Source organism: Corythoichthys intestinalis, chromosome 11 (assembly GCF_030265065.1).
Source record: "Corythoichthys intestinalis isolate RoL2023-P3 chromosome 11, ASM3026506v1, whole genome shotgun sequence".
NCBI lineage: Eukaryota > Metazoa > Chordata > Actinopteri > Syngnathiformes > Syngnathidae > Corythoichthys > Corythoichthys intestinalis.
In genome coordinates, this window is record NC_080405.1 from 17,250,280 (window position 1) to 17,264,211 (window position 13,932).

At 38.3% G+C, this 13,932-nt stretch overlaps 1 protein-coding gene across 5 annotated transcripts in view; it reads right to left on the reverse strand.

The window, feature by feature from the left end:
- Positions 1-13,932, reverse strand: part of enox2 (ecto-NOX disulfide-thiol exchanger 2) — a 388,688-nt gene that overhangs the window by 205,424 nt on the left and 169,332 nt on the right. For all 5 annotated transcript variants that reach the window (XM_057849987.1, XM_057849983.1, XM_057849986.1 and 2 more), the window contains one exon: positions 668-814. Coding sequence is in view for 3 of the 5 variants with exons in the window: in XM_057849983.1 (XP_057705966.1) it covers positions 668-814 (147 nt within the window). In the remaining 2 variants the exon portion in view is untranslated. The remainder of the gene's footprint in view (positions 1-667; positions 815-13,932) is intronic.

Sequence of the window (13,932 nt, forward strand, 5' to 3'; positions counted from 1 at the left end):
AGGGGGCGTGGCTTAGCAACGGGTCCATTGGTAATCAACGAATTAACTTAGCTTCGTAGAAGTAGCCTTATTGTTGTAATCTGCCACTGAAACAATTTAATAATTATGGCACAGCCGTTTTGACATGATACATTTTCCACTTATCACTGAACATGGAAAAGGACTTAACATTACAAAGCTATGAAGAGGAAGCACAAGGAACGGCACTTCCCTGTCTCAAGGACTTTTATGTGCATAAAAGAGGAGCAACCTTTGGCTATCCAAAATACCAAATAAGCACCGCATTAAAAAGCCATTTGAGTACACACACAAGCGTACGCAAGGTCACTTAGCGTGAGGAAAGCAAAAACGGTTACTACCGTGTTGATTGGCAGTTGGCGTTGCCATGGCAACAGACAGTCAGTCAGGCACACTCTCAACAGAGCGCTCAGAGATGGACAGACAAGCTGAGCCGGAGGACACACCTAGCAAAGAGCAGGCTAAGCTGCTCTTTTCCGCTATAGTGACACCAAATAATAGGATTAGGTAACAATTCCCTTTCTAGTGATTTGACGTCAGTAAAGGAAGTAGGGGAGAAGAGGGAAAGGGAAACCGCAGTAAATCACATTAATAATTCGACGAAGGGTGCAACATTTGACGTAAAAACGTGCCACAGTTGAGTCAGTACCTGGAGGCTGGCTGGCTCGTTTCCTTTTCTTGCTGTTTTCAGATGCGTTTTCCAAAGGTGGACACTCTGTCACCAGCGATCCGCTGGAGCTGTTAAAGTGAAGGGGGTCGTTGTTGGTGGCCGGATCAAAGGGTAGAGCATTGAGTCCTACGAAACCAGAACACAAAAAGGTAATACATTAATAAATAAACCAGTACGGATAAAAGACACGTGGAAGGATCACAGAGGCTAGGTTCAGACCACAGGTCTTAATGCACAAATCCGATTTATTCGTGTTTTTCCGACTCGTGTGAGGCATTAAGTTGACGGTACCAACGAGACAATTCTAATCCGATCTGGGTCGTTTTCGTATGTGGTTTAAATCCAATCTGGGCCACATCATTCCCAAATGTGGCGGCAGTCTGAACTGTCAAGTCTACCAAATAGGAATTCATGCAGCAATTACGTAATCAAAGAGCGACGGCAGGACGGCAGCGATAGCTGTGCATCAGCGTTAGCACCTAGCTTGAACTTTTACGTGGGAGGCGGGCTTGACTGCAGTCATATAAAAAATAAAATGGAGAAAAGGACAAGGGTGATAATGCTTGGTTTTCCTTCTGTGCGTCAAATAAGCAAATTTCAATATTGCTTACATGGCCGAGTTTTTTAAAATCATGATCACCCTGGAATGAGGTACAACCAGCATGTGTAGTAATTTGTTTTGATGCTTCTGCGCATGCAGGTCAGTTTGCTCAGCGTGTCGGACTGCGAATTAGTGCGCATGCGTAATACTTGAATGGGCTCAATGGACAATGGATGTCTGAACGGGTACGCTAAAAAAAAAACAGATATGACAAAAAATCGGAATTGTGCATTAAGACCTGCAGTATGAACCTAGTCTTAGATAATAGGCAGATTTAGAGATAAACTTTATATGACAGTTGAAGTTCAGGTCTGAGTAAATTATGACCCCATGATTTCTGGTTTGATTTGTAGCAGTCAGTGACATTGAGCCGAGGTCAGCACTTATCTTTGAACTTTCCTTTTAATGATCACGTATGTCTTTCCTGCATTTAGTTGGAGAAAATTCTGGCACATCCAGCAGAATAAAACATTAAAAATTAAATCAATTCCAAGCATTGATTTGATGAATGCATTTTCCCAATGAGTGTAAAGGACAATAATCATGTGGGGACACTGAAATGTAAAGTTGTGTGTCATCGCCATTAGTATGATAGGAGATGTTGTGATGTCTCATAATTTGAGCTAAAGGGAGCATATAGATGTATATATGTACAGTGGATCACAAAAGCGAGTACACCCCTCACATTTCTGCAGATATTTAAGTATATCTTTTCATGGGACAACACTAACAGAATGACACTTTGACACAATGAAAAGTAGTCTGTGTGCAGCTTATACAATAGAGTTAATTTATTTTCCCCTCAAAATAACTCCAAATATAGCCATTAATATCTAAACCCCTGGCAACAAAAGTGAGCACACCCCTTAGTAAAAAATGTACATCCCTAAATGTCCAAATTGAGTACTGCTTGTCATTTTCCTTCCAAAATGTCATGTGACTCGTTACAGGAGTGCTGTCAGGATTGCTGCAGAGATTGAAGAGGTGAGGGGGGGTCAATCTGTTAGTGCTCAGACCGTCCGCCACACTCTACATCAAATTGGTCTGCATGGCTATCACCCCAGGAGGAAGCCTCTTCTGAAGACGGTACACAAGAAAGGCCGCCCGTCTCATCAGACCATAGGACATGGTTTCAGTAATCCATGTGCTTTGTTAACATGTCTTCAGCAAACTGTTTGCGGGCCTTCTTCTTAAATTTGGACATTTAGGGATGTACGTTTTTTCAAAGGGGTACTCACTTTTGTTGCCAGCGGTTTAGATAGTAATGGCTGTATTTTTAGTTATTTTGAGGGGGAAATAAATTAACTCTATTATATAAGCTGCACAAAGACTACTTTTCATTGTGTCTAAGTGTCATTTTGTCAGTGTTGTCCCATGAAAAGATACTTAATTATCTGCAGAAAGGGGTGCAGGGGTGAACTCACTTTTGTGATACACTGTAAACCACTCTTTATGGTTTCCGTTTAGGTGGGCTTTTTTTTTTGTTTTTAAGGTTTCAGACTGCCTCAGTGACATGAGTGGGATTTATGGTGTCCGGCTCCCCCAAGTAAGGACGCTGCAATTTGGCGTGTTGATACGTGTTTATTTGGTGAATAAGGATATTTTTGCTTAATCAAAATTTTCTGTGTAACATCCCACTGTGTAAATATCTCATATTAAGACGTTCCGCTTATTGTCAGGTCTACTGTATATGTATTTTGGCTTACATTTTGTAAAATGTAGGCTTATAGTCTGATAGTCAGGTGCACACTGTAGTCCAGAAATTGCACTATTCCAAGACACAAAAATGAACCATTGCTGAGGAAAAAGAAACCCCAGAGAGTGTGGCAGAACAAAAACTAAACAGCGATATAGCTTGTAAACATTATTCCACAAAATAATTAGCCGAGGGGAGAATTAGCCTACTCATATATCATGTAAAAAAAAAACAAAATAAATAAATACATAAATAAAAAAAATAAAACCCTCATTAATTGCATTTGTGATTCGGTTTGCCAAAAGCTAAAAGCACCAAAACAACACATAATGCCTAATACTTATCACCTTTGCATAAAATGTTGTTGCATCTTTTCTTACTAAGATCCTGTGCTTCCATAAAAAATTAGTGGATTCATTATTAATTAAATGATGAGTCAACTAATTGATTGTGAAAACCTGTGAATGGTGTAAAAAAGATTTTGATAAATGAATAAGCAAAAAAGCCTCTAAAGGTTTGTGTTGCAGATTTGCGACAACTAAATGCTAAATACCTCATAAATCCACATTCATATTTTATTACCCTTTTTTTTTTAATTTTTTTTTTTATTTATTTATTTTTTTTTTAATTATTATTAAGAAGTACCATTTTTACTGTTACTAAAATTTAATTTGAGCCTCAGAGGGTTAAGTACACTACTGGGTTTTGGCCTGCCAAGGTTGGTAATTTACTCAACAACTGGTAGTTTCACAACTTCATAAACCCAACAGCAGCTATGCTATACACTGACCCCTCGAGGTAGCTCAATATGACAAAACCAGAGTTCAGAACATTCAGAGAAAGAATGCCAGCGCTGAAAACACTTATGGAAAGTGAACAGTTTATCCAGGCGAGTCAAGTTAACGTATCAGTCATCTCGGAATTACTTGAACTGTGTTTAGATTTACTGAACTGGACTGTCAGAACCTATTTATGCTGACAAGCTCATATTTCTTAACATGCAGCAGAGAACTGTTTACTTTATGGTGTTTATGTGGTGTTTATGTTTAAGGAGCTGGGGCATGACGCTTCACTGTCTTTTTATCCACACCACTTAAAATAAATGCACGCTGATTGCTCTTAATATACACCAGTGCATAGATGAGTTTTACGGTGAACTCACATTCATCGAAAAGAATATTTTCCACCCTCTTAAGTAGTGAAATACCACGATAAAGACCACATGAAACACATTTTCTAAATAGTTTAAAGACCCCATACTATGTTTTTTCACTCTATTTAACCTGAATATATGTTGTCGACGAAGGGGAACATATTAGAAGGCAAAAAAATACAAAGAAAAAGGTTTAGTAATTTTGTTATTTGGCCCTTTTTGTGTGATGTCCTAACCTGATACTCAGTATGGGTATTAGCCACCGATATGGCTATTTTTGGAGAATCGGAGATATCGAATTTGATCGCAATATCGGATCCGATCCAGTATTTACATGTGATTTCAGGACCATCGCGCTTTTCGGCTGTTGGAAATCAAACCCCGAGGCAAAAATGTCCACTGTGTATGACTTTTTCTTTTTAGAAACGAATGATCATAACATAGAATTGTAAAATATTTGTAAAGATAGCATTTCTTGAGGAAGCACCAGTACTGCTCACTTTAATACATAAAAATGATTTTTTTTATTGCTGGTTGCCTAATTTCTTTGAATTATTTTTACTGGTCTACAAATATGGGTGTCAGATCGTCATCGGATCAGTATTGGCAAACATATCTTGAAAAACTCAGACCGAAAGTAAAAAAAAAAAAAAACTCCGATCTCCAACTTCATGGTCCCACATTCCCTTTCTCCATTCATTACCCCGTATCCACCCACCACCAACGCACAGCCATTTCGAACCTTGGATGCAGACGTTTTATTCTGATTGTTTGAATCTTCTTGGGTGCCTCTTCTTTGAAGATCAATGGTAGACAGTAAATCAACGAAATTGTACATTACCAACTCCGCCAATTTGCCTAATTGAATGAGTGCCACTATGGCAGACGACACTGTACACTAAGCCGTATGGGCGATGTAGTGTGTCTCCAAAAAGTCTTGCGGGTTGCGCTATCCTTCTATAGTGAGTTTCACCCTTTGCATGTAACTCCTGCAGCAGAGTCTATGTGTGAGATGGATTCATTTTATTTACATCGGAAAAGTTGTACAGAACTTGTGGCTGGAGTGACATCTACTTTTTGACAAAAAATAGACTAAAAGTAAATAAAAGTAAAATATTTACTTTCTTTAATGAAAGCCCAATTTTCACTGGGTATATGGTGATACATTGCAAAATTGTGCTAAAACGCCAAGCTATCACACGACTGGCTTGCCTGGTATGCATATCTTTTGCCTCATAAATTGGACTAACCAATTTGTATGTCAATCACTCACCCAGGAAGTAGCATCAAAAAGTGAGCCATTTTACAAAATGCACTGCCAACTAGTGCTGCAACGATTAATCTATCAACTCAAGAAATTCAATGAGAAAAAAAAGGATTGAATCAAATTTTGCTGCTTCAAGGACTCGTTTAACTAGATTGGCATTGTCATGGTTTGTTTTGAAAGTGTTTGCATTTAGTTTTATTGATTTGGGTGGATACACTGCCCTCGAGTGGTCACAGTGAATATGACATAACTCATTTAACATGGCTGAATCCAGCTGCTTCCTGTTAAGACCAATATAAGGTAGGGATGTCCCGATCCAGGTTTTTGCACTTCCGATCCGATACCGATGTTGTTTTGCACTTCCGATCCGATACCAATACTGGCCGATACCGGCCTCTCTGAGCATGTATTAAAGTTTAAAGTTATTTAGCCTCCTTACTTAGTTGTCAGACTCATGTTGAAAAGGGTTTTAGTAGTCTTTATAACAACTTGCCAGCTGAATTAGGTGAGTTGGAATAACACATAATGGTTGGTAACAAGAAACTGACCTGTTTATTAAATAATAAACACAAAACATTATAAATAACAAACAGAAATGACATATTCAGACAGTAAAACATGCTAATAATATTGTAAACTGTCTTAAAAAAGCAAAACACACAAACAACCTCAAACTATTAACTATTACACACTCCCTTTGATTTGCTTGCCCAGCCCGAAAAACCCCAAAATTTTACGTTTTATTTGTAGGCACGAGCCCGAAAAAAACTAAATTTTATGCTTTATTTGTGAGGACTCAGGAGCGATGCGTGGTTACGTTTTGTGTGATCACGTTTGGTGACGCCAGTGCATATATGCATAATGATAACAAATTATAGCCTGTCTTTTGTAACAAATTCTCCCAGTTAAACAAGACTGTAAGATGGATATTCAATAAACATTTATATATTTTATATTTGCATGTGTGTTCTAACAGGTGGATAGTGGATTTGACATTTATTTTAATCTCCTCGAGTTGGCAGAAAAAAATCGCAAGTTTTCTCAATGTTTAAATACTCTACATATTTTTATCATAATAAATGCATTTACACAGCGAAATAACGCTGGAAAAGTACATACATACATACATCGTTTTAGTATAAGTATATGAATATATATTTTTTGAAAAAAGTCTGCCCGATGCGTCTAAATCCCACTTTACACACGAGAGATAATGGCTCGTCATCCAGAATGATTCCTTCGGCAATGACTCTTCCCTGGGCTTTGGGACTATCAAGTGCCAGTTTGTCACACATAGCAACGGTTTCTGCCAGTGTTCGTTGCGTATGACCTTTCTTTCTGTCTTCGGTTTTCTCCTTATACTCCTCATATACTCCTCATACTCCTTGTATTGTTTGTGGTGGTATTTCGATAAATGCTTGATTAGTTTGGTTGTATTAACACTTCGTACAGCTTTACCACCACGCTTGACTTTATTGTGGCATATGTTGCACTCTGCCTCTTCGTCTTTGTCGTCCTTTAAAGTGAAATAATCCCACACAGTTGACATTTTTACCGATAGTCTCTCAGTCATTTGGGAGACGGTAATGTAGTGTGTTGAAGGTGTGTGTAAAATCCGGACCGGAATTTAGGGAAACCGAAGCAAAAACTGGAATGGATTATGTAAGTCGGTGCACTGGAAAACCCGGACCGGACTTTTAAAAAAAAAACGATCGGAAGTCTGGATCGGACTTTTTCCGTGTCGGCCGATCCGATACCGATACGCATTTTTTTGCCCATACCGGCGTCCGATCCGATCCAGATATCGGATCGGGACATCTCTAATATAAGGTAAGTTTTTGCTTGAGCTGATTTTTTTTTTTCTTTTTTTCTAATGCATTTGTATTTTAGTTTATGGGTATATCTAGCAGTTTTTTTTGTGGGAATATGTGTTTGAACAATATGCTAAGACCATTGTTGAAAAAAAAGTTAGCATTTACAGGATTTAATCTAGCGGACTTTTGCTATGCAAGTTAGGCAATTGTTGTTTTGTTTTACTTCGATCCTCATTTATTTATCAATTTATAACGTTTGAGGCATTTAGGCATTTCAGTTTTTTTAAAATGCATTTATGGCTCTGGTGAAATGCAAGTGCAATTCTGCATAGTTTGAAGGAGAAGAAACACTGAGGAATTTAATTTTGCATTTGCATTTAAAGCTCTTTTGAAAGTATAATCTTAGCAAGCCTTTGTTTTACATCTCCTAAAATGATTCATTAATTTCATTGATCAATTACTGAAATAATCGGTAACTGCAGCCCTACTGTCAACACAGCAAACAAGGTGTGCCTATTTTTATAAATCCATTCGGTTTTGGGAACATACTAAGTTGCGCATAGTGACTTCAGACAACTTTAGATGATGAAAAAACATTTTAAGTTGGAATGAAACTTAAAAAAAAGTATCATATGTGGCCTTTAACCTCTGCCATTTCTGCAACTGGGGGCTTCCTTGCAAATCCCAAATTCCCAGAGTGCTGCCCTGTAGAAAGCTTGAAAGTGAAAGAAAAAAAATCCCCCACACCACCAATTTAGCTGGTGAAGCGTTTCTATTTCGTTCATTAAATCTTAACACTAACAAAATCCATCTGCAGGTAATAAATGAGAAGGCCTCCATAACTAATGAGTGAAAAGATTCATATGGAGCTCACTAATGAATCTTACTTGATTTGTTTTGGATGTTTCCATATATCAGCTCTTTTCAGTTCAATGCAGGCATTCATAATTCACCATCAAGTCCTGCAGAGGCCGGTTCATGAAAAATTCATGGAAATTTCTTTCACGTTTACATTTTTTGTTGTTGTTCCTTTCATGGCCTCAAACATTCAGTATCAATTTGTATTAGCCAAACACTGACGGACCTCTTGGAGTAGTTTGCAATTTGCATAATTTTTTTTTAGATATTACAGCAGTGGTAACGTTATGAAAGCCAAAGTCCTGGTAAGTTTTCAGGTCACCTAATTATATATTTACAGTACGTGCACAGGAAGTACTAGTGGATTGGTGAATGGATGTGTATAGGTTCAACAGAATGTAGGCTACTATGTTTTAAAGTAACTGACCAAATATCACAGTGATCTGTTGTTTGTCGCTTAGGTTACATTTTAAGAATAGAACACAATTGGTGAAATCCCCAAAGGAATTGTCTTTCATTTTTACAATTTTTATTGTTTTATGGCTGTTGAACCCCTTACTCAAGACTTTATACTAGGGCTGTCAAACCATTAAAATTTTTAATTGAGTTAATCACAACTTAAAAATTAATTAATCGAAATTAATCGCAATTCCAACCATCTCTAAAATATGCCAAATTTTTCTGTAAATTATTGTTGGAACGGAAAGATAAGACACAAGACGGACATAAACATTCAACATACTGCACATACTGTAAGTACTGTATTTGTTTATCATAACAATAAATCCACAAGATGGCAGTAACATTATTAACATTCTTTCTGTGAAAGGGATCCACGGATAGAAAGACTTGTAGTTCTTAAAAGATAAATTTGAGTACAAGTTATAGTAGTTATAGTAATTTTATGTTAAAACCCCTCTTAATGTTTTCGTTTCAATAAAATTTGTAAAATTTTCAATCAATAAATAAACTAATAGCTCGCCATTGTTGACGTCGCCGAGCAGTGAAATCACATCCGGCTCCCTGCCGTTCTTCCACAGTGTCTTTAAAGAGCATACGACACCAGAAAAAAAGTCTTAAATGGCATTATTATGTGAATTAGAATCATATTTTGAGACGATTCGACCATATACAACAATTTAGCAAAGCGCAGATGACGAGAAATTAGTCTTTTAATCTGCCGGTTAGCCACGCCTACAATTATAGGGCTTTAGCGTCCCCAACAGGTGGATGACGTCAGCGGTAGACTAGGCTCATCGGTTTTACTATTCAGCCCATTGAGGGGGAATTGTTCAGAACGAGGAAAACGAGACGAAGAGAGCTGCAAAATGTCATTGTTTCACTCTCTCTACTCCCAATATTTTTACAGGATATTCTTTTTATCCAAGTATTTTCCCCAATAGCTATATAAATGGCTTGAGAAGGACCAGTCAGCCCGTCGAGGGGGAACTATTCACAATGAGGAAAACGCGACGAAGAGAGCGGCAAAATGTCATTGTTTCTGTCTCTTTACTTCAATATTTTTACAGGATATTCTTTTTATCCAAGTATTTTTCCCCAATAGCTATATAAATGGCTTGAGAAGGACCAGTCAGCCCGTCGAGGGGGAACTATTCACAACGAGGAAAACGCGACGAAGAGAGCGGCAAAATGTCATTGTTTCTGTCTCTTTACTCCAATATTTTTACAGGATATTCTTTTTACCCAAGTACTTTCCCCAATTGCTAAATAAATGGCATGGTCATGACAAATAACTTGTGCTAAATGGAATATAAAATCATAAAAATCCATTTATTCAAGACGACATGGCAAAATTACTCCATAATGGTCAAAACAGTCGACTTTACCTTTACTGTCACACCTGCCGAACGATATTTTATGACACCTAAATCGGACATATGCCATTTCCCTTCCCCGGCTTCGGAGAATGTAAACAGACCAGAAGGAGTGACAGCTAGCCGACATGCTAACCCGAACCGAGGGATGTTTCAAGGTCTTCGAAGTGGAAAATCACACATAACTAGCCTGGATTATTTGACATGACGACCCGGTTGTCGAGTTTCTTTGCGGATCGGCAAACCGCCCGGCGGAGAGCAATTTACAGTTCGTTCCCTGGAGGAGGGTGGCTGGAATTGTTGTGTAGCTAACGTGCTAACAGCTAACTGCTAATGAGCGTGAGGATAGCTTTTTACATGCCTATCAATGATCAAACGTAAGTAGTCCTTTATTTAAAGGAATTTTATAGTGTTTACTTTGTAATCACTGTATTCGTATTTGACATAATACAAAACAAGATGTTTACTCACTTCCTTGTAAGTCCAATGGTCCCACAGTAAATATCCACGGTGAATGGGAACCTTTTGAAACTCCAAAAAGGCGCATACGCCTCTCCCGCATACAGAATGATTTTTCTGCAGCCGTTTGGCTGGCGTGATGCAAAAAATAAAAGTATTAATCCGCAAAATCAGCTGAATCCTTCGTCCTCATACACAACAGTACACTGTAGCGTGAAGAGGACTTCTTCTACCGTACACGTCACAGCGCCCTCCTCCTCAATGCGAGACCGAAGCCGGAAATCACTCATTTTCCTGGCGCGGGATTCAAAAAACTAAATAAATATAGCGATCGCTTCCACACACATCCAAGCGGTCCATATCATTCAGGAGCATAAAATACCGCGTGTATTATGAAATAAACATGCTTTTTCGTGTCACAAGCACTTTAACTATGTAAGGTAGTCATTGAAATACACCACAGGGTGTCAATGGTGAGTTTTAAATTAATTAGAGATCTAGCCACGGCAAAGTCTGAGTAAGTTTTATGTGTATTTTGCATAGCTATTTTGATTGGGAATGCCAGTTCTCTTTGCATTGAGCGCTTTTCTTTTTTGAGAGACAGAAATATTATTTTTGTTGTGCTTTCACTAAATGATATTGTAGCGACTTAACTGTTACGCCCAAATTCATGATGGGAAGTTGGAAAACCATGACTGTCAGTGGTGGCTGCAAATGGTATGCTCTATGTTCTGCTTTGTGTTCAATTAGGCGTGTTAAGAAAAAGAAAGTCTCCTGCTCCGCCCAAATGCATGATGGGAAGTTGGGTAACCATGACTGTTAGTAGTGGCTGCCAAAGTTTAAGCCAATAAAAGGTGTGGTCCAATGAATGCTTGTGTCCACTCACATTTTTCTGCCTTTTCGCTCTCACTGTGCTAAAACGGCGTCATTGTAAACTGTTTGAGGCAACGCATGAACGGGTCATTCCGTGCATGCGTTAAATACGTCAAATATTTTAACGTGATTGATTTTAAAAATTATTTGCGGCCCGTTAACGCGATAAATTTGACAGCCCTACTTTATACACTTTACCAGACAGGCGTAAACATTTTCTGAAATTTCTCTCATTTAAACACTCCGGCACACTTGTCGTAGTAAACGTAAGTACAGGAATAAAGGAATAAAACTGAAACATCAAAATCTATCATCAGGTACCCGCCATCTGAAAAATGTGCAAAACACCATGGCGTGGCTTAGTGGTAGAGTAGTTGTCCTCCAACCCAGAAGTTGTGGGTTCGATTCTCTGCCCTGATGAACTCGGCTACGTATCCTTGAGCAAGATACTGAACCCCACATTGCTCCTACTACTGCGTCACTAGTAGGTAGATGGCGAAGTAGTGTAAAGCGCTTTGAGCGCCTTGAAAGGTGGAAAAGCGGTATACAAGTATAACACCATTCACCAAGGTTGCGAAAGTTTAAATGTGAGAGAGGTACAGATAACTGTATTCATTCATTCATAACTTTTTGGTAAACTTTTACTTATGTAGTTTATCAGAAAATAATGTAGCTGACAAGAAACCCTTTCATCTTTTATGTTTCTATTAGGGTTGTTCCGATCATGGTTTTTTTGCTCCCGAGCCGATCCCGATCGTTTTAGTTTGAGTATCTGCCGATCCCGATATTTCCCAATCAGATTGCTTTTTTTTTTTTTTGCTCCCGATTCAATTCCAATCATTCCAGATCATTTTTCCCGATCATATACATTTTGACAATGCATTAAGAAAAAAATGAATAAAACTCGGACGAATATATACATTCAACATACAGTACATAAGTACTGTATTTGTTTATTATGACAATAAATCCTCAAGATGGCATTTACATTATTAACATTCTTTCTGTGAGAGGGATCCACGGATAGAAAGACTTGTAATTCTTATAAGATAAATGTGACTTTGTATATTGTGACTAAATATTGCCATCTAGTGTATTTGTTGAGCTTTCAGTAAATGATACTGTAGCCATTTAACTGTTCTGCCCAAATGCATGATGGGAAGTGCAACCATGACTGTGCATAGTGGCACCAATTGATATATCTTCTCTGCGTTGGGAAATAACATGTGGGTTAAAAAAAAGATCAACTATTACCTTTCTTCCCCACATTGCCTTCCACGATATTTCTAATTGTTGAGATAGGGATTGTAAGGCTTTAGCCATTTAAAAAAAGGCTCCAAAGACTGCCAAAATTCATTCTACTCATATTACACTGCCTTTTAACTCTCTATATATAGGTAAATCGGCGCCAATATAGATTGAATGCAACAATGCGTGAGTGAGTCATGCAGCGCATGCATTAATTGCGTTAAATATTTTAAAGTGGTTAATTAAAAAAAATAATAAAATTACCGCTGTTAACACGATAAATTTGATAGCCCTACTTTAAGCCAAAACTAAAGACTCTGGATGAGTGTAAGACATTTTGTCTGTAACGTTAAATACAATTAGAAAACGATTTAATTAAAATATATATATTTAAAAAAGGCATGTCAGATATTTTTTTGCCGATTCCGATACTTTGAAAATGACGTGATCCGACCCGATCGATCGGGATGACATCTTTAGTTTCTATAACATACAGTGCCTTGCAAAAGTATTCGGCCTCCTTGAACCTTGCAACCTTTCGCCACATTTCAGGCTTCACACATAAAGATATAAAATTTTATTTTTTTGTCACGAATCAACAACAAGTGGGACACAATCGTGAAGTGGAACAAAATTTATTGGATAATTTAAACTTTTTTAACAAATAAAAAACTGAAAAGTGGGGCGTGCAATATTATTCGGCCCCCTTGCGTTAATACTTTGTAGCGCCACCTTTTGCTCCAATTACAGCTGCAAGTCGCTTGGGGTATGTTTCTATCAGTTTTGCACATCGAGAGACTGACATTCTTGCCCATTCTTCCTTGCAAAACAGCTCGAGCTCAGTGAGGTTGGATGGAGAGTGTTTGTGAACAGCAGTCTTCAGCTCTTTCCACAGATTCTCGATTGGATTCAGGTCTGGACTTTGACTTGGCCATTCTAACACCTGGATACGTTTATTTTTTAACCATTCCATTGTAGATTTGGCTTTATGTTTTGGATCATTGTCCTGTTGGAAGATAAATCTCCGTCCCAGTCTCAGGTCTTGTGCAGATACCAACAGGTTTTCTTCCAGAATGTTCCTGTATTTGGCTGCATCCATCTTTCCGTCAATTTTAACCATCTTCCCTGTCCCTGCTGAAGAAATGCAGGCCCAAACCATGATGCTGCCACCACCATGTTTGACAGTGGGGATGGTGTGTTCAGGGTGATGAGCTGTGTTGCTTTTACGCCAAACATATAGTTTTGCATTGTGGCCAAAAAGTTCAACTTTGGTTTTATCCGACCAGAGCACCTTCTTCCACGTTTGGTGTGTCTCCCAGGTGGCTTGTGGCAAACTTTAAACGAGACTTTTTATGGATATCTTTGAGAAATGGCTTTCTTCTTGCCACTCTTCCATAAAGGCCAGATTTGTGCAGTGTACGACTGATTGTTGTCCTATGG